Source organism: Heterocephalus glaber, unplaced genomic scaffold, assembly GCF_053883595.1.
Source record: "Heterocephalus glaber isolate CG9 unplaced genomic scaffold, H.glaber_assembly_v1.0 deba00001600, whole genome shotgun sequence".
NCBI lineage: Eukaryota > Metazoa > Chordata > Mammalia > Rodentia > Bathyergidae > Heterocephalus > Heterocephalus glaber.
Genome location: NW_028258372.1, coordinates 16,242,946 through 16,264,159, shown reverse-complemented (window position 1 = coordinate 16,264,159; position 21,214 = coordinate 16,242,946). Strand labels below are relative to the sequence as shown.

General features: G+C 44.6%; 1 protein-coding gene across 16 annotated transcripts; it reads right to left on the bottom strand.

Annotated features, from left to right (window-relative positions):
- Positions 1 to 427: 427 nt before the first annotated feature.
- Tex35 (testis expressed 35) lies at positions 428 to 19,425 on the bottom strand. Of its 16 annotated transcripts, XR_002397826.2 has the most exons (10): positions 19,206 to 19,425; positions 18,366 to 18,470; positions 17,980 to 18,048; positions 16,496 to 16,552; positions 15,668 to 15,727; positions 11,354 to 11,418; positions 10,962 to 11,142; positions 10,578 to 10,621; positions 4,951 to 5,055; positions 508 to 621 (listed from the first exon to the last, which is right to left on the bottom strand). XR_002397826.2 is itself a non-coding variant. In XM_021265371.2 (9 exons), exons 1-9 carry the CDS (start codon positions 19,239 to 19,241, stop codon positions 7,447 to 7,449), a joined length of 621 nt encoding a protein of 206 aa, XP_021121030.1. In that variant the 5' UTR covers positions 19,242 to 19,425; the 3' UTR covers positions 7,218 to 7,446. The 16 variants fall into 16 exon arrangements, 6 of the variants coding, with proteins under 6 accessions (XP_021121030.1, XP_012930796.1, XP_021121029.1 ...); XR_015444527.1 differs by lacking the exon at positions 17,980 to 18,048 and having other exon boundaries at positions 435 to 621; XR_015444528.1 differs by lacking the exon at positions 19,206 to 19,425 and having other exon boundaries at positions 435 to 621; positions 18,256 to 18,436.
- Positions 19,426 to 21,214: the final 1,789 nt, after the last annotated feature.

Here is a 21,214-nt window from a genome sequence, read left to right as displayed (position 1 = left end):
CCTTTTCTCTTTTAGGCACTCTGCTTCCCTTATTTCTTTTCCTTGTCCCTGGCACAGAAAATAGTCTTATTGGTTTTATTTTCTCTATAGTAAAGATCTAAGAGGGCTCGGGGACTAGCCTAGGCCTCTAACCATTGTTGCGGCATCGCTTTCTGGGAAATCACACTGGCTCAGGCTGGTGCTCAATAATGCCAGTTAAGCAAATCAAGGAACAAATGCAAGTCACTTCACTGTGGGTTCTGAATACTGCATTTGGGTCTGGCCTTTCGGAACTAATCCCTATGCGAGTGACCACTGGCTTTCCTGTGGGCACAAACTAGTCAGCCCGAGGTTGAAAAAATTCCAAATGTGAGGTGAGGATGAGACTCAGGGTCTAGCCTCCCCTTAGGTCCATTTTGGTTTTTGCAGTGCGTTGTTGCAGCTTTTCCCTGTGCGCAGCTCAGTGGGCAGGAACTGATGGGGCCCCAGCGCCCCCTGCTGGTACATTTTCATAACCAACTTTTGCCTACCTGAGTTTCTACCTACCTTGTGTTTATTGAGGATGGGGGAAGGTTGGGGGTGAGGACTTCTTGTTTTATTCTAGGCCCACTCATCTGTAAAATTCCAGTCCAAAGCTGGCTCCTGGTGAGAAAAATGAGTGTCGGAGTGGACCCCCAGGCATTCGAAACCCAAATGAGAGGTGGTTTGTTTTTGTTTTAACAACCTCCCTAGCTCTGAGAAAAATCGAGTAGAAATGGCTTCCACTCTAGGCTCAGTGCTTCGTCTGATCTCACATGGGCTCTCCATGCTTTTGAGAGGCAGGCTCTGAAATCCGAACTCTTGGGTTCAGATTCTGACTCTGCCATTTAATCCGTGACTTTAGGACAGATTATCTGCATTAATTTCTCTCTCAGCCTGGATAAATTGTATAAAGGATAAACTATAAAATGGGAATGATGACAGTTTGAATAACTTCATAGGATGGCAAGGGAGACTTCATAGGGTTGTAATAAGAATAAAGAGAAAGAACGCAGGTAAACCGCTGAGCATAGAGCCTGCCCTGCCTGTCATCCATGTGTCCTTTGTGTTTATTGACCTCCTGCTGTGTCCAGCTCTGTCCCAGGCCCTAGGATATGGCAGCGACAGCAGCATCTCTGCTCTTAAGGATCTTGCATTCAACCTGAAGACAAATAAATGTGTGGTGTGAGAGGTGATGACAGTGTGCTGGAGAGGAAAATAAAGCAGAGTTAAAAGTTAGGGAATGCCGGGGAGTGAGAATATTGTCATTTGCATAGAATAATAAGCAAAGTGTCAGCACAAGGGCAGGGCAGCCGGCTCTGTGGAGAGCTGAGGAAATGGAAGGGAACATCTGTAGTCGGGAAGGCCCTGAGGCAACAGTGTCCGTGGTATGTTTAAAGGAAAGCAAGGAGACCAGAGTGGCTGGTGCCCAGAACATGAGTAGAATATAGTATGTGGGGTAGAGACCAGTGCAGGCAGCAGGGCAGATCTTGCTGGGGAAGGCGAGCCATTGATTTCGGGTTTTATCCGAAGAGAAATAGGAAAACATTGGCAAGTTCTGAGCTCAAGAGTGACAAGATCTAATTCACACTGTAAAAGGACAACTCGCTGGCTGAGCCTAGACCACCGAGGACTCCTACTGAGGCAGAGAGTAGGGCACCAAAGACCGAAGACCAGCTAGGGGAGCAGTGTAACTTGTTCATTACAAAGTCCTGCACGCGGACCTCTGAGATCCTGAGTAGGTTTATTGATAGGAGGCCTAAACCTGGCACCAGCTGGAAGAGGGGGAAATACAAAAGGACAGTGGCCATCGAGCCTTTTGCTACTGTGTTGTTGCAGTAACTCTCTTTCCTCCTATAAAGGGTACTTATTTTCCTACTTTTACTTGGCCCAAACTCACTCTGCAGAGCCTGTTTCTTTTCCTACTCTTAATAAATGTAAAACCTTGCTACCATTTGTACTTGTCTTGAGCAATTCTAGGTTCAGGGAAGAAAGAACCTAGAAACCACCTCTAGCAGGAGACAACCCCGAACACTGCTGTGCTCCAGAGCCGTGGTGGTGGTGACTCAGGGAAGGGGCAGCAGTGGTGAGAGACATTCACTGCATGGGCAGCACCGAGGCTGTAAACACACAGCTCCTGCTGCCCCTTTCAATTTATTCAGAGGGGTTAATTTGCTCCCTTCCCTGCAAGAACTCTCAGGCGGACACGTTCCCTGAGTCTGTCTCAGGTAATAAAGAGGTCTCAGGTGCTTTCCTTCAAAACACACTTTAGGAAACTTTGTCTCTATTCTTTTTTTTGGTACCAGGAATCGAACTCGGAACCTTGTGCTTTCAAGGCAGGTGGCGGAACCACTGAGCTAAATCCCCAGCCCATTTGTCTCTATTCTTAAGGACCACTCCTGATCATCTTTCCCTTCCTTAAAAAAATTACTGTGTTTTATTATATGAATACATTTGCTGTAGAAACATTAGAAATTATAAGTATACGCAAAAAATGACAGAAAAATCGTCATAATTCTCCCCCGCTGGGAAAAGTCCCTGCTGGGATTCCTGTGTCTATCTTCTAAGTCTTAGTAGTTCACACACACCTTCCTTTCCATATACACATGCACACATTTTTTAACCAAAGTTAGGACTGTATTCTAATAGTTTCATATGTGCTATTTTGCATCTAATATTATATCATTAACATGTCATTAAATATATTTCAGCAATATATAATTTTTATGTCAGTAGCATATTCTGTTTTATTGGTGTGCCATAATTTAATTATTTGGTATTCATTTAGCTTGTTTCTGATTTTAAATATATATTATAAATGACTCTTTGATGAAATCTTGGGACACATTTGTAATCTTTTTTTCCAGTACTGAGTATTAAACTTAGGGCTTTTGCACTGAGCTACATCCCCAGCCATTTTTAAAATTTTTATTTTGAGATTGGGTCTCACAAAGTTGCTAAGTTGCCCAGGTTGGGCTCAAGTTCACCATCCTCCTGCCTTAGCCCCTCAGGGTGCTGGGATTACAGTGTGTGCCACCATGCCCAGGTACCAATCTATAATCTTTCCATGACTTCTTAGGCATCTGATATTGATGAAACTGTCCTTCGAAATGATTGTATGGAATAGACTTATACCAGAGTTGCTCATCTCTGCCCAAACTCATCACTTATAACAGAATCCCCCCCGCCATTTTTGGTCCCCACTTTAAAAAGTTAATGTCAAGGCCTAGGGATGTAACTCAGCCTAGCATGTGTGAGACCTCGGGTTCAATCCCCAGTACCACCCCACCACCACCAGAAAAGAGTTGGCATCAGCAAACAGACAGTTTCACTTCCTTTCCTATTTGGATGCCTGTATTTCATTCTCTTGCCTAATCTCTCTGGCTAGGATTTCTAGTGCTATGTTGAATAGGAGTGGTAAGAGTGGGCATCCTTGTTCCTGATCTTGGAAGAAAAGCTTTCAATTTTTCTTCATTTGGTATATTTTCTGTGGGTAAGTCATATATGTAGCCTTTATTGTGTTGTTACATTTTTTCCATACCTAATTTATTGAGTTTTTTTGTATATAGGAAAAGATGTTGAATTTAGCCAATTTTTTTTCCAGCATCTAGAGATGATTTTTTTTTTTTTATTCTGGTAATGTGGTGAATCACATTTATGGGTCTATATTTACCGAACCATCTTTGCATCCTACAGATAAATATAATTTGATGATGGTAAATGATCATTTTAATGAATTTAGTTTGTTCGTATTTTGTTGAGGATCTGTGTTTATCAGGGATACTGGCCTATAAGTTTTTACTTGTAATGTCTTTGTCTGACTTTGGTATTAGGGTAATGCTAGTCTCATAAAGTGAGTTTGGAAGTATCCTTGCCTCTTCAGTTTTTTGGAAGAGTTTGGGAAGTGTTGGCATCTTCTTTTAATGTTTGGTGGAATCCAAGCACATGCCTGTAATCCCAGCTATCCTGAAGGCTAAGGCAGGAAGATTGCAAGTTTGAGACCAGCTTGAACAACTTATTGGAACCTTGTCTCAAAACAAACTAAAGAAGGAGTAGGGATGTAGTTCAGTGGCAGAGCACTTTTCTAGCATGTGTCGAGGCCCTGGGTACAATCCCTAGTTCTAAAAAAAAGAAGTTTTAGGGGGTAGAATTCAGCCATGAAGGATATCAGTATTAAAGCGTCACATGGGCAGGACCTCCCAGCACTAGGAGCTGTTCCATTGTCCTGGGGGCACACTGCTCCCTGTTCAGAGTTCTTTGCAGTGGAAGGGAACAGGCTCTTATACTCATTGTTTAATCTTCATTCTGGAGATTGAAATTGGTTTGCTTGTATTTTATTTTAATATAGAAATATCCCAAGGTCACCTTGATCACAGATATAAAAAGGAAGAGGATTGCTGGAAGACTCTAGGGACCTCTGGGGACAGTCAGGGTAGCACCTCTCAGGAGGGTGGGTAGTAGCCCATTCCCATGGAAATGGCATAGAGTCCGACCTGTCAAGCCTCAGGGGATCTGGCATTGGCTCCAGGCAGGGGCGGTGGATGCCTGAGCCCATGCTCACCCACCTCTGGGCTGGCCTGTGCCTACGATCTGTGAGTGGGCACTGTGTCCGGGCCGGGCAGTGGTGGGAATAGAGGCACTGGCTTCCTCCTGGACCCAGCCCTCCTCATCCTAATTGCTCCCAAATGATTCACCCTTGTGTTTCTCTGGTGACTCATGAGCCAGGGCCGAGGGCTGCAGCACCTGTTACCTGTGGATGACTGGGGTGAGCCAGTGCCCCTCACTCTGTTCCCACTGGTCACTGTCCCAGTATGAGATGCCAGGTTCCAAGGGACCACTCCCTATCCTCTCCAGCAGCCACTCCCAGTCCCGTAACATGGTTATATTTTCCTATTGTTTGATTTAATGCACACATCCTTCCTCCTCTCAAAACCGCACCAGCCATTTGTTTACCTTTTAAAATTAGAGTAGATCTGAATTCATTTTGTTGCTGGCCTGGCTGTGTCTGGAGTCAGTCAAGGTGTCAGGAAGCTGGGACTGTGAGTTGAAGGCCTTTGCCTGAAGAAATAGCAATTCTGATCTCCTTGTCATCGTTATCATAACAGGTTTGTTTTGTTTTAACTGAATCCCCAGCTCTCAGTTCTAGAAGCCAACTGAGTTGCACCACATTCCAACCCCAATTCCCCGGGGAGAAAGTGCCAACTCGGCAAACTAGTTGGATATCCTCCTTGGTCCAATCCTTTGGGTCCCACCTATGGCCAGGAAGCTAGGGTCATGTAGCACAAAAGTGGGGCCCTAGATAGGGCACAGCTCCCCCAGACTGTGTCTGTGGGACAAGAATAGCATCTGGAGGAGAAGAGACATGGTTAAGTATCATGCTGCTCCACATAAGGTGACACTGAGATCACAGAAAAAGCACAAACTCGTGCATAACGTCAGCAGAAATGGCCACTGTGGTTCCCTGCAGATCCCTCCTCAAGGGCACACTCGACAGCTGCTTGACAGTCAGGTAAACCTGTCTCCTCAACACACACTCTGTCCTGCTGCCCCTCGGCTGGGTGACGTGGGGCCGAGGTAGGGTGAGCTTAGGAAAGTCAAGGGATGGGGCGGGGGGTGCAGCCCACTGCCACTCGGTCCTCACAGATGGGTGGGATTCAGCTGACCCTGGAGCTACTCCTCAATGGCTTTTTTTAGTTCGTAAAACTGGCATCTATTTGGGTTTCAAGAAAACATCTTCATCTCATCAGGTAATCTGAGTACACAACACAATCACATATGTGTATTTCCCAATATGATCTGGGATAAAAATATACCTAGTTTGGGGAGTTTTCTTGGGACCTCCCCCAGGCCTGTCCACTCCTGGAGGGATCCATGGGGGAAGAGACCACTGCTAGCATCCTGGGTCCCTGTAAGCATGTTCACGGTACTAAGTCCACAAGTTCCGGAGCATGAGAGGTCAAGCAGGTTGACATGGAATCCCACAGGGTAGGCAGCACAAGTGCGGTGGACAGTATCTCCTGAGCACTTGCCAACTACAGGGTTCTGACCTCCACACCAAGGATGAAGAGGAAGACATCGTCCTGTCTCCGGAAAGCAATCATCTGCACACACAGGAAAGACATGCGCAGGCTGGAAAGAGTATGAAGGTGGGGAATGTTTCTACATGGCCGAGTGACCTAGTCACTGTGTCTCTGAGGAGCTGTGTGGAGACAGAGGGCAGTCCTTCAGAGGTTTGGGGTCTTCAAGGAGCTGAAAGAACAGGGCAGCAGCGAGGATGGAGGTGAAGGTCATAGTTGGGACCCTAGAGTGTAGGATTTACAGATGTGAATGGAGGAGAAAAGTTCAGAAATAGATCAGAAATTCAAGGTCTTGGATGGCAGGCAAAGAGAACAGATATTATCCCATAAGAAATGGGCACTGAAGATTTTCAAGTAAGGGGATGAGTTGGAGAGGAAAGTAGTTGCTAGGGATGGAATATCTGGAAGTGGTGTGCACGTGGGTTCCAGGCTTGAGTAGAAACTACTGGAGCTGAGAGGAATGGTCAGAAGCTATGACAGGTAATTCAGGATCCAGATGCTTAGCGCTTGGATTTGAGCCTAAATGGGGAGGTGGTGTCGGGAATAGACATTTGACATGTTATAAACGTTCCCTGGGACTTGCTAGCTCATTTGCCATGGGAAGAAGAGAGAAAATAACAAGCTTGTATGGTCAAGTAGTACCAGTGGTAGAAATAGGGAATATTTTCCACACCCACGCATCCATCAAGTGGCAGAAGTAAAAGGTAATCAATGAACTCCATGCAGCCTGCCCTTAAGGAATGCACATCCCTTTCTCTTACCCCCAGCTCTTCCAGGAAAGGGCCTAAGAGCCATCTAAGATACATCATGGTGGAGACGGCAGAAGTATAAAGAGGAAAGAAAATTGCACGCTGGTCCTGTAATCAGTACTTTACTCACATTCTGAGAAATCCTTAAAATAGCCCAAAGAGCTTTGGGAGAGGAGTGCGGGGCTTAGCTGCTAGAGAAGGGGCTCTGCGCTCTACAGCAATTCAGGTCTCCTCCTGCCTGCCTGGCACCAAGTGCATAGGCAGACAGATGGGCTGAAGATGCCCTTATGGGGAACATGGCCCGACCTTTGGCTAGAGATCCTCCTGTGCTCTGCCTGTCAGGAAATTGAGCAAGGGCAAGAACCTCTTGTCAGTATGTCAGGCAGAAAAGGGATTTAGGGGAACAGGTGGGGAGTTTATTTTTGGCTGTGTTGAGTTTGACAGGACAGTGAGGCCTCAGGGAGACAGGGAGATCTAAGCTTGGATGGGAGGTCAGGGCTTGAGTTCAAGGCTTGGGCTCAGCTGACAGAGACTGTGACTTGAGACCATTGTTCAAGTTCATTCTTCTTTAGAGCGAAGTTGACATTGGTTTCTCTCAGATTTGCATTCCCATATCAGCTGGCTTATCTGGTAGGAGTAATAAGATGGCAGATGAATGCTAATGAGAAAATGAATGGAAGAGGCATTTTATAATTAATCAAGTTGTGATTATCGATACTCGTTGAAGGAAAAAAAATACTATTTTTCCTGAACATGAAGGACAGGACCAGGTATTGGACATGAAGCTCATGTCCTTTCCCTTTTGTTTCTCCCTATTTTTCTTTTCTCTACTAATTAATTAATTTAGACTCTAGATGGAAACCAGTGTGATTTCTTCCAGGAAAGCCTCCATTAATTTGGATTTAGTCTTCTGATCCTCAAGGGCTGAGGCTGATTGAATGCTACACAGTCATTCACTGAAAAACAGTGAATTCTGGGGCTTCAGTGTTGATTACTCCCCTCAGTTTCCAAGAAGGAAGAGAATTAGGCCCCTACAAAATAGTAAAGGGGTATGAGGAAAGCCTAGAGCTTGTCCACATTGAAGATGTAGGTAGATGCTACTATGCATCTCTAAAATGAATATGTTGAAGCCTACCCTCTAAGGGCATGGTGTTAGAAGGTGAGGGGGGTACTTTGGGAGGTGATTAGGGCTCAAGGGCCGAACACACATGAATAGAATTAGTGCCCTTATAAAAGATATCTGCACACTCCCTTATTCCTGCCATGTGAGGACACAGCAAGAAGGTGCTGTCTATGAACCAAAAAATGGGCCCTCACCAGACACTGAATCTATGGGTGCTTTGACCTTCAGATTTTCCAGCTTGCAGAACTGTTAGAAACATCTATTGTTTATAAGTCACTTAGTTTATAGTATTCTGTTATAGTAACCCAGACTGACTAAGACAGCAGAGGAGCAGTAACAAAGAGAGACAAAAAAGGAGTTAGGGTTGGATAAAATGAGTCAAGAAAGTCAGGAATCCAAGGAGGAATGAGCACCAGGATAAAAAACAACAACTACATCTGAAGAGTAGAACCTCTCTTGCAAGCTACTAAACCTATAAACACTTGGGAACATTGCACTGTTTTGTAGGGCGGTGGTTTTATTAGGCCCATAAACTCTCTGATACCTTTTCCTTCAGTGTGGGCAAGTTGTAATGATAGAACATGACAGAAGTGGTGATGTAGGTTACTTCTGTGTCTAAGTCATAAAGACAGTGGCAAGAAACCGGGTCTGGAAAGTTCCCTGTGGTAGGCAGAATAATCTCCTCCAAAGATACCCATTTTAAAATTCCCTGAATCTGTGAATATGTTAGGCTACATAGCAAAGAGGAATTCAGGTTGCTAATCAGCTAATCTTAAAATAAGGAGAACATTCTGGATTGTCCACTTGGGCTCAACATAACCACACAAGTTCTCACAAGTGGAAGCAGGAGGCAGAAGAGTCAGGGTCAGAGTGGCCTGTCCATTGCTGGCTTTGAAGATGTGAGGGAGCCAGGAGGTAAGGAACTTGGGCAGCCTGTTGAGCTGGAAAAGGCAAGGAAGCAGAGTCTCCCGAGAGCCTCCAGAAAGAATGCAGCCCTGCTGATACTTTGATTTTTAGCCCAGAGAGATCCATTTCTTATAGTCTTATACCATCAAGTTGTGGTAATCTGTTGCAGCAACAATAAGTAACAAATATAGGGCTATACCTACCCTTGTCCTGTTCCCCATATCTGATCCATTTTTGCTCTCATTACGTGCTTTAGTATTTGTACTTATTGACAGTGTATATTTTCATTATGTATTTTTGTCATCTGTCTTTTAAAACTATCAGCTCCTTGATAGTAAGCCTATGTTGTATTTTGGTTTTTGCTTTTCAAACATGTATCTGAAGCACCAAATACATTGCTCCTTCCATTAAGAATCTGACCAGTTACTTCTTGGACTGTCTAAAAGTGGAAGCAGCCAACTTAGCAAAGAGATAAAACAAGAAAAGAGCTGTAAAGAGTAAAACAAAATATGGAGTCCAATTTATTCATCCTCTGTTGAGCTGAAGCCAAAGAATCACACTGGTGCAGGATATCTTATTGAGATATTTTCTCCACCTCTTTCTTTCCTCTGATTTCCAGCTCTCAGGCAAGTTTTATCTTCCCTCAGTTAGGGCACTAGGGGAAGAGACAGAGGAGACAAGAGGAGGATAGGAGGTCACTGGCTCCTTCTCAATTTGTCAAGGCCTCAAAGGGATGCAACTCCTTTGGAAGGGAGCGAGACAGGAAAGCTTCAAGGGGTAAGGAAGGTGGGTCTCCAGAGCCAAGGAGGGTACCAAGTTCCCATGAGCAGCAGAGATCTGGGTGCTGCTTGAAGATAAGACCAGAGGGGAGCACTGCAGGTCAGACCAAGGCCTGGATGTTCCTTGAGTCACCTGTGAGGCCCAGGCCCCGTGCAGAGTGCAGGATCGGAGGAGGTGAGGCATAGAGGGTAGAGCAGTGGGGTGTATCCTGGGACATTTATGAACCATGTGGAATGGAGGGAGGCAGAGTGCGGGAGCCCTGTGATCCTAAGATGTCCCTTCTGACCAATTTATCAGGACTGGAAGAGGTATTGGAATCGGAAATACGCTAATTTAGGACAAAACTACTAACACTCTGCACATCCCAATTTGGGGCGAGTATTCAAATGAGGACACTTCTTTTGGCTTTAAATGAAGATTTTTCATCTCAGGGTGGAGGCCTGGGTAGGAATGGTGTTAAAGAGGGTAGCAAATGCTTGTACAGCTCAAGGAGTGGGGAGAAGATGAACCAGAGCTGCTGGTAGATTCTGCGGCTGCACTAGGTTGGAAGCACATACTCCATCTCATCGGGGAAGAGGCACAGATACATCAGAAGGCAGCTCCAGATGCCAAGGGTGAAAACGATTCCTAGGCCTGGTGTGGAAGTTTCCTGCTAGGTGGGGAGAAAGGCAGGACCCTGAGGCTAGGCCAGGGCTGCAGCTGGTGGGGCACCCTCCCCACCAAGGGAACCTCTGGGGCGCAGCCTCAGGCTTGGCCACCCAAGTCCTCCTTCTGGTGCCACGTCCTCTACAACTGAGTGGTTGCGCTGAGTGGCAGAATGCATGACTATCCATACTCCCTGCACAACCACAGGTGGGGTTGGATGAGAAGGCAGCTGGAGCACACTCCCTTTGGGATAACAAGGCACCCACTGAGGTGAGGTACTTCTTGTATGGATCTACCTACCCCTGATTGTAGTTGGTCTTTAAGGCACACAATGTACGTTTCTCCTGCAGAGGACAGAAATGGTGCAAGAAAGATCATTTTTCCTTGGTCCAAGGTGGCCAACCTGCCGGGCACCTCATCAAGCCTTGCTATAGGAAAGGACAGAATAATACAGTGGGACTTGGGAGCAGGCACATCCAGGATCAAGTCCTACATGGTCATGGCTTAGGAGGATCCACAGGTATAGGAGGCAAGAGAGGTAAGGAAGAGCTCCAGCCTAGGGAGGCACCCAAGGGCCAGCAGTGGGGCAGTGCCAGCCCCTTTTACATCAGGAGCTCAGGGGAAGGTAGGGCACAGGAGCCAGGGCTCCAGCTCAGTACTGGGCTCAGACAAGGCTTCACTTACACAGCAGCTGCTACACTGATGAAGGGAATCCGGTGAGTCCTTTTTTGCTTTTGGTGATGCCATTGTCTTTTTGTGAAGAGGCCAGGGTGCTCTATTAGCTCTGTCCATTTTCTTGAGCTGGAGCTGTGGGTCTGTGTCAGCTCTTCCCACCAGCCTGAGGGGCTGCTGCTCCTTTGATCCTCTTCGAAGGGGCCCAGGGGTCAGGGAGAGGTAGAGAGTTGGGGAGACAATTTCTATCAGTGCACAGGTGGCCATGGTAGGCCTTGACTCCAAGCGACTGGGGCAGTAGGAGCCAAGACAGCTCCTCGAGGAGCCTGAATCTCTCAGGCATTCAGCAAAGAGAAGGAGGGAGACTTTAGGGATGAGGAGCAATGGCTCCAAGTTACACTTACAGTTTGTTGTCCTTCTGTATATTTAGTAAAATGTCCATCTTCTCATCCATATCCTTCTGCATTTCCTTCCAGAGAGAATTCAAGACTAGAACCTTCATTTTGAAGTTTTTGAAAATCTTTCTCTCTCTCTCTCTTTCTCTCTCTCTCTCTCTCTCTCTCTCTCACACACACACACACACACACACACACACACACACACTGCATCTTACTTCCTCAAGAATCTTAACTAGACATGGCTGAGGTGGCTGATGGAATATCCACCACATGGACCTATTCTCCCTCCAAGACACCTCCATTCCAACACAAGACCAAAGCACAGGCAGTCACTAGGGGACTTATCCAAAGTCTCTAGGTGAGTTAAAATCCAGACACTGATCCTGGATATGAAACACATAGCTGCTTTGGTTTGATGCCTATAAGATGATAGGAACAAGAAAACTAATGCACTTGATTCTTACATTTTGACCCTGACCTATGTTTTTGTTTGATCTATTTTTACCCATCCCTGGCAGAAATGGTCAACACAAAGTAAAAGTGACAGTTGCTATAGTGACATAGCATGCATTATTCACAAAGAACTGAAAGAATAAAAAAAATTATTGGCCAAAGTTAGTTCTATAGAATTTGACCTTGGGAAACTGGATAGAAATAGTGCACATGAAAAAAACTTCTAAGGTGGCAGAAGAAGGTATAACTGGTAATATTTGTTATAGGGAAAAACAGATCAATCATTATAAAATATAAGTGAAAATCATTTACTCCAAAAAAGTAATTTTTTATACAAAATGAAACAGCTGGAACCAGTTTAATCTGTTGAAGAAAACTGACCATGAAATTATACCCTTTGAGGAAAGATGATTTCAAATAATATTTTGAAAGCATTTTTAAATATTAGTATAAATTTCGAATCAAATATTTGTAGCCGCAGTGTCGAAATATCTTCAGGTCAAAATTCCCCTTAGTTCAAAAATGTCAACGTCAAAACGTCCCATGTTCGTACAATTCTTCCCCCTTCAAACTCATCATGCTTCAGACTGATTTCCTGTTCTCTTCTCTATTAGCTCTATTTCCCCTCTCACCCTGTGGTTGTCACCACTTCCTTCTAATCATCCAAATTAGGACTCTGGTGTCATCCTGGCTTGTCTCACTATATTGGCTTCATTCTCAGTATTGAATCTGTCACCAAGAACTGTTTCGTTTCCTTTCCAGTATTTTTCAGATTTACCCTTTCCTTCTTTCCTACCCTCGCCCACCTCTCTTCACCTGGGGCTGAGGCGGCCTGCCTGGTGTGCTTACTGCAGACAGTCCCTGCCTGCTCCCACCCCACCCAGGCCCCTTGCTGCCAGCTGATCCCAGCATCTTCTTTGATTAAGAATCCCCAGAGGCCTCTTGCTGCTTACGGAGCCAAGTCCCAACTTGTGTGCTCTTTTCCAAAACCTTCATTGCCTGCTGACTGTGCCTAGTCAATTCTGTTTCTCACGGTTTCCCCAAATGATCCCACTTCATGACTAATCTCCCCACAGACTGGGAAACACAATTGACCGTCCTGCTTGCTGCTGTGTTCAAGCTGTCCACTGCCCAAAATAGCCTCCTTTGTGCCTTTCCACACCCAGCCCTGTTCGGTCACAAGATGCTTAAGGTGTCTGCATTTTAGTATGGAAATACTGCATGCCCTTTGTAGAAACATTTGAATAACACACAAGAATATATTTAAAAAGCAATCTTCTCATCCCTTTTGGTACATTTTTTCCCATATATTTACTTATCTACTTTTTTACCTAGTTGAGATTGGCCAGTATACGTTACTTATAACTTGCTTTCTTAGTTCTTACAGGCATTCTTTATAAACGCTGTCTTTAATAGTTCCTGATTTTCATTATATGGATATACTGAAGGACCCTAGTTAGCAAGACAGACTCCATATTGCTGCTTGACCCTCCTGCCTGCCCTTTAGATGAGCTCAGAAGGAGGAAACTTAGAAACCTCCTCCCCTTAGAGAGTCTCTTAGAAGCAACAATTAATCAACTATTGTTTTACAAATGTTCTAACGACAGGGCGTTCCACTTCTGTACCTTTGCTTGCTTTGCTAGTTCTATCCCATAAGGGGGCCTAGAAACTGTTGGCCTCAAAGGTGTATAAAATACGTTAATCTCCGCCAGTCGGGACTGGAGTCCGATGCTCAGCTCGGTCCCGGCCTATAATAAACTCCTGTGTGGATTTAATATCGGTCTCTGGTTGGTTCTTTCTCGCTGGGTGCAACAATACCATAATTTATTTGGCTGTTCTGTTGTTGAAAATTATGGTTGTTTCCAAAATGTTATAAATAATCCAGTGCTGAACACTTTTTATATGTACTTGTGCTGGCATTTCCAATTGTTATCTAATTATTATTACTAAATGCCTAGTATCTAATAACATCCCAAGTTTGTACAAATTCGCACTCTTGTAGCAGTATAAGAGCATTTCTATCTCTTTACATAATTTTCATAAATTTAAAATTTGCTTATTTGAATATAACAATGATCATTTCGCCCACAAGCATTTGACTATTCATGAGGTAAAACCTTCTAAACATATTTATTGCTTTTTAGTTATATGTTCTTCTATGGATTCTGTTTATGCCCTTGCTCATTTTCCTATTTGGTTCTTGTTCATTTCTGTGAGCTATGTATGCTACGGATAAAAACCTTTTGACTATACTTACCAGTTCATAGAAAATTATTTCCCCAAGCCATTGTTTTAAAATTCTATGTGTGGTGAGTTTCGGTCTTTTTATTTATTTATTATTTATTTATTTATTGAGACGGGGTCTCACTGTGTAGTCCAAGCCAGCCTTGAACTCACTATGTATCCCAGGCTGTCCTTGAACTGGCGGCCATCCCCCAGCTCAACTTCCCAACTGCTAGCATTGCAGCATGCATCACCATGCCCAGCTTGTCATATTGCTTTTAAAAAACTTATAGTGTAACTTATTTATAGTTAAATATATCAATACTTTTTTGGTGATTTATTCTATTGTAGTTATATTAGAATCCAATTAAATTTTTACTTATAACTACTTATTGGTTCGTCTTAAATTCTCCTTTAGACTATTTCTGTTTACAGTGCTAACTGAACTGTTTTTTCCTCATGTAGGCAAGCAATGTTCTTAATATTAGTACATATTCCTCTCCTCACTGATATTTTTTAAATCACCTTTTATCATATTTAAATTTTTTTTTTCTGTACCGGGGATCAAACTCGGGTCCTTGTGGGGCAGGCGGTGGAACCACTGAGCTAAATCCCCAGACTATCATATTTTAAATTTTATAGAACTGTGAGTCTCTGCCTTGAGCATCTATTGGAATCACCTGGGCAATTTGAAAAACTACTGGTACTTTGACTTCATCCCCCAAATCCCCAAACTAATTGCTATAGGGTGCAGCTGGCTCTAAGGGGAAGAGGGGTTCAGAATCACTCTAAGGAGATCCTCACGTGCAGCCAAGTTGACTGCTGCTGATTAAGTGTGTAGGACCTGGTCTCAGCCCAGGGCAAACATTGAAATCACTTACAGAGTCTCGAGCAGCTCTGCTTCACCTGGGACAGTTTTCTTCTGTTCCTCGAGGCTGAATATTTGAAGTCCTTGCATGGGGCTCTCAGTGCATTCTTGGCAGAGAGGCTGTTACAGGGTTACCAGTTCCCATTCCTGCCTTTATCTGGTTATCTCTGGGCTCTACCACCCTGATTTGATAACTGTGGCTTTAACATGAATTTTAATTATCTAGTAAGGATAGCGCCTTGTTACAACTCTTGAAAAATGTGTAGCGGTTTGCTTTTACCTGTTTGTGCTTCTACATCAGTGGCTTTCAAACTTTTACCTGGGGAACTTGGCCAAAATACAAGGGCCCAATTTCCGTCTAAACATGAGCTTGGGATCCATTTTCTTTGTTAGTATTTTAGTTGATTCTGAAACACATTAAAAAGTTTATCAGCCACTGTTGTAGAATCCAGATTATCTTCTAGTATTTTTTGTTCTTTTGTTAAAAAATAACCTTTTTGAGTTTTTTTTTTATTAGATTTGCATTAAGCTTCCAATGTAATCTTCCAGGCTCAACTTGACTCAGTTTCTCTGTAAGGACTTCTCTTGTTATTCCAGCCCACATTCAATACTCAGGTCTAGATCCCTAATTAGCCAACAGCCTGCAATTCTGCTTGCAATTCTTTCTTGGAGTGGGTGTCTACCAGGTTATAAGCACCTAGAGGGCAGGGACTGGCATCTCTTTCATAGTTTCCAGTGTGATACTGACCACTGGAAGGCACTCAGTAGAATCTTACCTTCATAATTTCCACAAATTCATGAAGCTTATCAAAATCTTTGTCCATTATATCTTTTATCTAATGAGGAAGAAAAGTATGACTTGACAAAAGCACAGAGCATATTACTGAAGTCAGCTGTGGTTTCTTTAGGGTATTTTAAGCAAAGGGCAGCAGCTGTACCTCTGGAATGGACTAACAAGGTCTTATTAAAGTTACTTTCTTTCCAAGGAGTCTACCAAGGCACTAGAATGCATTTAGTGTCAGGTCGCTCCATTCCTACCTAGCCTTTGCATAGCTTAGTTGTGGCTATAGGAAGGCTTACATATGGAGCTCAGATCACAGCTTCAATAACTCCTTCTTGCTTTGATTATTCCCTCATTCCCAAAATAGGCCACAGGTAATTGTGTCATAGAAACAAGAGATCCTGCCATGCAGCTCACCACAGGGAGGTGAGTGAGGAGGATGCAGTTGGCTCCTGATAGCCCCCATATTCCATGTCAACCCCTCACTCGGCTTTATCACTGAGGTTACATCATGCCAACCATTAACACCCCAGCCAGTGATGGTGAACCTTTTCAAGCTTTCAATGATACAAACAGCCCATTGTGGCATTGGTTTACCACCACTGCCCTAGGCCGAAGGGAATTTTTGATCATTCAACAACTGGGTTTAGGCATCAAACAAGAAATGGGTATTTTGAAGTGCCTAATACATAAGCCCCCTAGGGAGTTAAGTCAATTTGCTTTCTCTATGCAATTGTGCATTTCTTTCACTTTTCAAAGTTAGGAATTGCATTTTTTGAAGCTATACTTTCTCTATATGTTATATAAAACTTTATTCTGTTACCTGTTTTATCTCCTCCATTTTTTCCTTGAGTTCTTCTCTCACCTCCCTGAGTTCATTCTGAGAAAATGAAATGAGGGACAGAGGGAGTTAACAAAAATCTTGGATGGAAGGGAAATTTTCATGGGAGGAAAGGGCAGATCCTGAAGGCACTGACAAAAGAGGAACAGAGGGAAACTTCCATAAGGAGGAGAGAAGGATGCTAAGACCAAGGGATTAGAAGACCTGCAGATACCACCTCCTACTGGGGTGCATGGGAAAGAGCACATCATCACTTCTTTGGAAGGCCTGCCCCAAATCCACAGCCCGAAACATCAGTCAAACCCAAATTAGGGGTCATTCAGCAAATATAAATGGTCCACAATCCTCAAAAATGTCCTGAACAGACAAAGGGTGAAAAAAATAAGTCCAGATTAAAGAAGAATGAAGAAATACAGCAGTTAGAAGCAATGCGCCATCCTGGTTTAGCTACTGGGCCAGGAACATGGTTTTTAACTAAACAACATCAGTGGCACAATTGGTGAAATGAGAATAAAGTCTACAGACTAGTACTGTATTCATGTTAATGTCCTGATGTTGAAAATTCTACTGTAGATTTGTAAGAGAAAGTTCTTGTTTTTAGGAAATACATGCAGAACACTGGTAAAAATGTACTCTCAAATAGTTCAAAATATATATACAGTCATCCTTTGGTATCCATGAAGGATTGGTTTTGTGGTCCCTCATGATGTGGATCAGAAGAGACACCCAGGAAGGGGAGATACAGACTTAACACCTACCCAGTGTCCGGAAAGGACAGCTTGGAATAGGAAGTCATACGCAGCTAGCTGCCCCTCAGTATCTGAGTGGATTGGTTCGGGGACTGCTGCAATACTCAAATTGGCAGATGTTCACATCCCGTATGTAAATGGTGTAACATTTGCATATAACCTATGCATATCCTCTCATGTACTTTAAATCATTTCTAGATCACTTATACCTGGTACATTGTAAATGCTACTAGGTAAATAGCTGTTATACTGCATTGCATAAAGAATAAGAAAAAAGTCTATACATATTTAGACACCATTTTCAGTACAGACACAAAATTTTTCCAAATATTTTCAATCTGAGGTTGATTGAGTCAAAGACATGAAACCATTCTATGGATATGAAGGGATGGTTTTGTGTGTGCGTGCGTGCATGTGTGTGTGTGTGTGTGTGTGTGTGTGTGTGTACAGAGAAAGACAGAGAGACAGAAACAGAGAGGAAATAAACTGACCATGATAAAAGATCAACATGTGAGGAGTCTAGGTGAAGGATATATTAGTATTCACTGTACCATTTTCCCCAAGTTTTATGTAAGTCTAAAATTGTTTAAAAATAAAAGGTGAAAAAGGACGCAAAGAGGATGAAGTCTCAAGGCTGTAAATGCCGGTGGGTGTGATGGGTCCACTCGGAAGCTGGCTGGCCCATCAGCTCTTCACTGCCTGCGCCCACACGCTGACCTTTAGCTCCTGTGTCATTCCTGTTTTGGTGAATGGCCCTTTGTGTTTAACTTCTTTGTAGTCATATGTCTGTGATTGAAACAGAAACACAGAACATTGGAAATTGCAGATGGTGGTGGCATTGCAGAGGCAGGATTGATCACCCCAAGTTTCTGTCCCTCCATAGGGACAGACCACAGAGATGAAAGCTGGTGGCCTTGCCCATCTAGAAGTTTCCTCCATCCATCTCCTCCCTCTTTAAACTCATCTTGTTCCACTTATGTATCTGATGGTTACCAGCGTGAAGGTCTCTGAGAGCAAAGAACCTGTCTCTCTCATTGCATCCCCTGCACCTGGAACAGATCTTGGCCACCACGAACAGAAAATGACCCTAGATTCCAAGTCACCTCCCCATGGATCTCAGGCCTGGCTCCTGGCATGCCCACAAAAACACTTCTTGCTCTGGTTGGCTCTGGCTTCAACTCCAGGCAAACTGCCTTGTAGTTCTTGTTCTGCAGAGAGAAGAAGCATTAGAATTGGGGAAGATGGCATCAAGCACTTGCAAGAGGACTCCCATCAACTCTGCCTGTCTAGCTGTGCTTGAGCACCGGCTCATATTCCCCAGCACCTGATCTGCTTAGAGACAACTCAGCTCTGGTCATGTTGTCCTCATGAACACACGCCTGTCCAATCAGCAGGTGGAAAAATCAGGTGGAGAGAGAGAACGCTAAGGAAACCTCATAAAGGTGGTTTCAGGAATATAATAGGCCTTGGGGATAGACCCAGGTCTCAAGCTCAGCTGTTCTTTCTTCTTTTTTTTTTCGTACCAGAGATCAAACTCAGGTCCTTGCGCTTGTGAGGCAAGCGACAGAACCACCCAGCCCAGCTGTTCTCTCTTCTAGCTTGCCAATTTGGGTGAGTTTAGTCCCTCTGAGCCTCCCTTTCCTTGTCTATGAAATGGATGTGATGATTATATTTGAGCCTTGGACCTGCCAGTTGGAGGTGGGCATGGTGCAGGCCTGACCTGTGAGTAGTTGGAGGAGCAAGAGTGTTACAGGGAGTCCCACCCAGTTGATGCCTGTGAGCATTAACCTTGCACTCATTCCAGGCTGAGAGGCCACCTATGCTCAGAACAGAGAGCGAAACATGGAAGGTTTATTGGCACATTCTCGGTATCCTCCCTGCCCCACCTCTACTCATGGGAGCTCACAGAGGCCCCACATCATCCAGCAGTGTTCCTCCTTTACCAGGTTTGTCTTCTTCAGTTCTGCCCTCTTGGCCATGATGGAGGGAGCCAGGGTGTTCTTCAAATTCCCCACCTCCCCACAACAGCCCCCAGGACCAGCCCACTGTCCTATGCAACTTATGGGCCAAGGCGAAAGCTAGGTGACCTCCTCTCTATGTGTGGAACCGCTGAGGTCACAATGCTAATCTGGAGTGTCACCACAGCTTTGGGCCCAGGTGTCTCAGCCACTGAGATGAGGGGTTCAGGCCAGGTTTGAAAGCCACAGGCCTCCTTCCTGCAGCGGGAGAAGGCTCTCCTGGAAAGTCACACTGCTGAGGACCACAGCCTGTCACGGCCAGGGCACAAGTATGCCTCTCAAGAAGCAGTGGGTCTTTTGGAAGCAGAACTAATGCATGATGGGGAGCCTGTTGCCGCAGACAGATGGCTTCCAGGGCCCGGTTTCCATCTCTGCTGTGCTCTCCTGACATGAAACTCTACCCGCATCTCTTCTCCTGGTTCTGCTAACACAAGGAAGAGAGTTGGGGCAAGAAGCAATACGTGCACAGTGCTGCAGGTGAGAGGTCTTTGTGGGAAAAGGCTACTAAAGAAAAGGCCCTTCTGAGGGTAGCTGTAATTAATTCCTGCTCAAAATGGAGAAGCAGAGGCATACAGAATCACATGAGGCCTAAAATCATTTGAAATCTGGGTTTGTGAGCCTGATTTCTCTTTTCCTCTTTTCTTAGGCATTCTGCTCCCCTCTCCCCTCTTGTTTGGATGACATAGTTGGCACAGAAAAGGCCAAAGTGGGCTCTCTGAGAGCAGACAGCCTAGGAGTACAGGAACAGATGCAGACTGCATAACGAGTCACGTCACGCACCCACACCAGCTAACACTCCTCACTCTCAGCCTCCTCTTTCAGGCAGCTCTTTGCCTGTCCTTGCCGGAGGCCAGGCCCCTGGAACTTCCTCCAGAGCTGCTTGCTGCCTATATTTTTGATGCATTTCCAACGTGGTGATTTCCCAGCCCCCAACCCAGTGACAGCCAAGAATACCATCACACCCCAAGAAGAGAATGTGTCTGTCACCTTTCAGCTGGGAGGGAGGGTCGGGCGGTGGTGGGCTTCCCTGCCTCATTTCTAAATGTGTAAATGGGGCACTGCAATTGTTAGGTTCCTCTGACTATGTAGCTCAGACCTCCCAGATCCATTGGCCACATAGTGAGGAAAGCTCTTTCTCCTCAGGTTTCCAAGGACCCTTGACGGGGCTGGGCAGGGAACTACGGTAAAAATGACTGACTCCATATCCATATTTACCACCCCTATGAAAGCGGGCCTCTTCTCCTTCCTCTTGCTTTGGATTGAGAGCCTCATAGATCTGCAGCAAAGTGTCCTTTGCTTAACAAAGCAGTTGTTTAATGAGCTGCCTTCTAACCAAACACAGCAAATGAGCTCATGGGCCTATGTATTAGGAAAGTGGATCTAAAAGAATCAAGGTCTTGGGGCCGGGGATTTAGCTCAGTGGTTCTGGCGCCTGCCTTGCAAGTGCAAGGTCCTGAGTTCGATCCCTGGTACCAAAAAAAAAACAACAAAAAAACCCCAAAGAATCAAGGTCTCTGAAATTCAGTGTAAATACATACACACACACAATATTATCATTTGGACAGAAATTTAGCAACAGACCTACAGCTCTGGGCTTGGGCCTTCTCACTGTGTTTACTATTCATGTTTCCAAATACGTGATTGTTGCTATCAATATATTCAGGAAGGGCTAGGGAAATCCAATTGTTGAACCTGGAATAGTCATATCCTTCTTTAAGAATATTTTGCAAATATATGAGGACTAGGTTGAAGCGGCATTGTGGCATTGGGAATTGTTGTGGTATGATTTTGTTCTATGTAAGCTGTAGGCTGTTCTTCCCTGAAGAATCCCAGATACGCTTCTCTTAAACCCATTCACGGCACAGTCTATTAGTGCCAGGGAAGGAGCATGAAGACCACTATGTTCCATTGGGGTTTCAGGAAAAAGGCTGTTC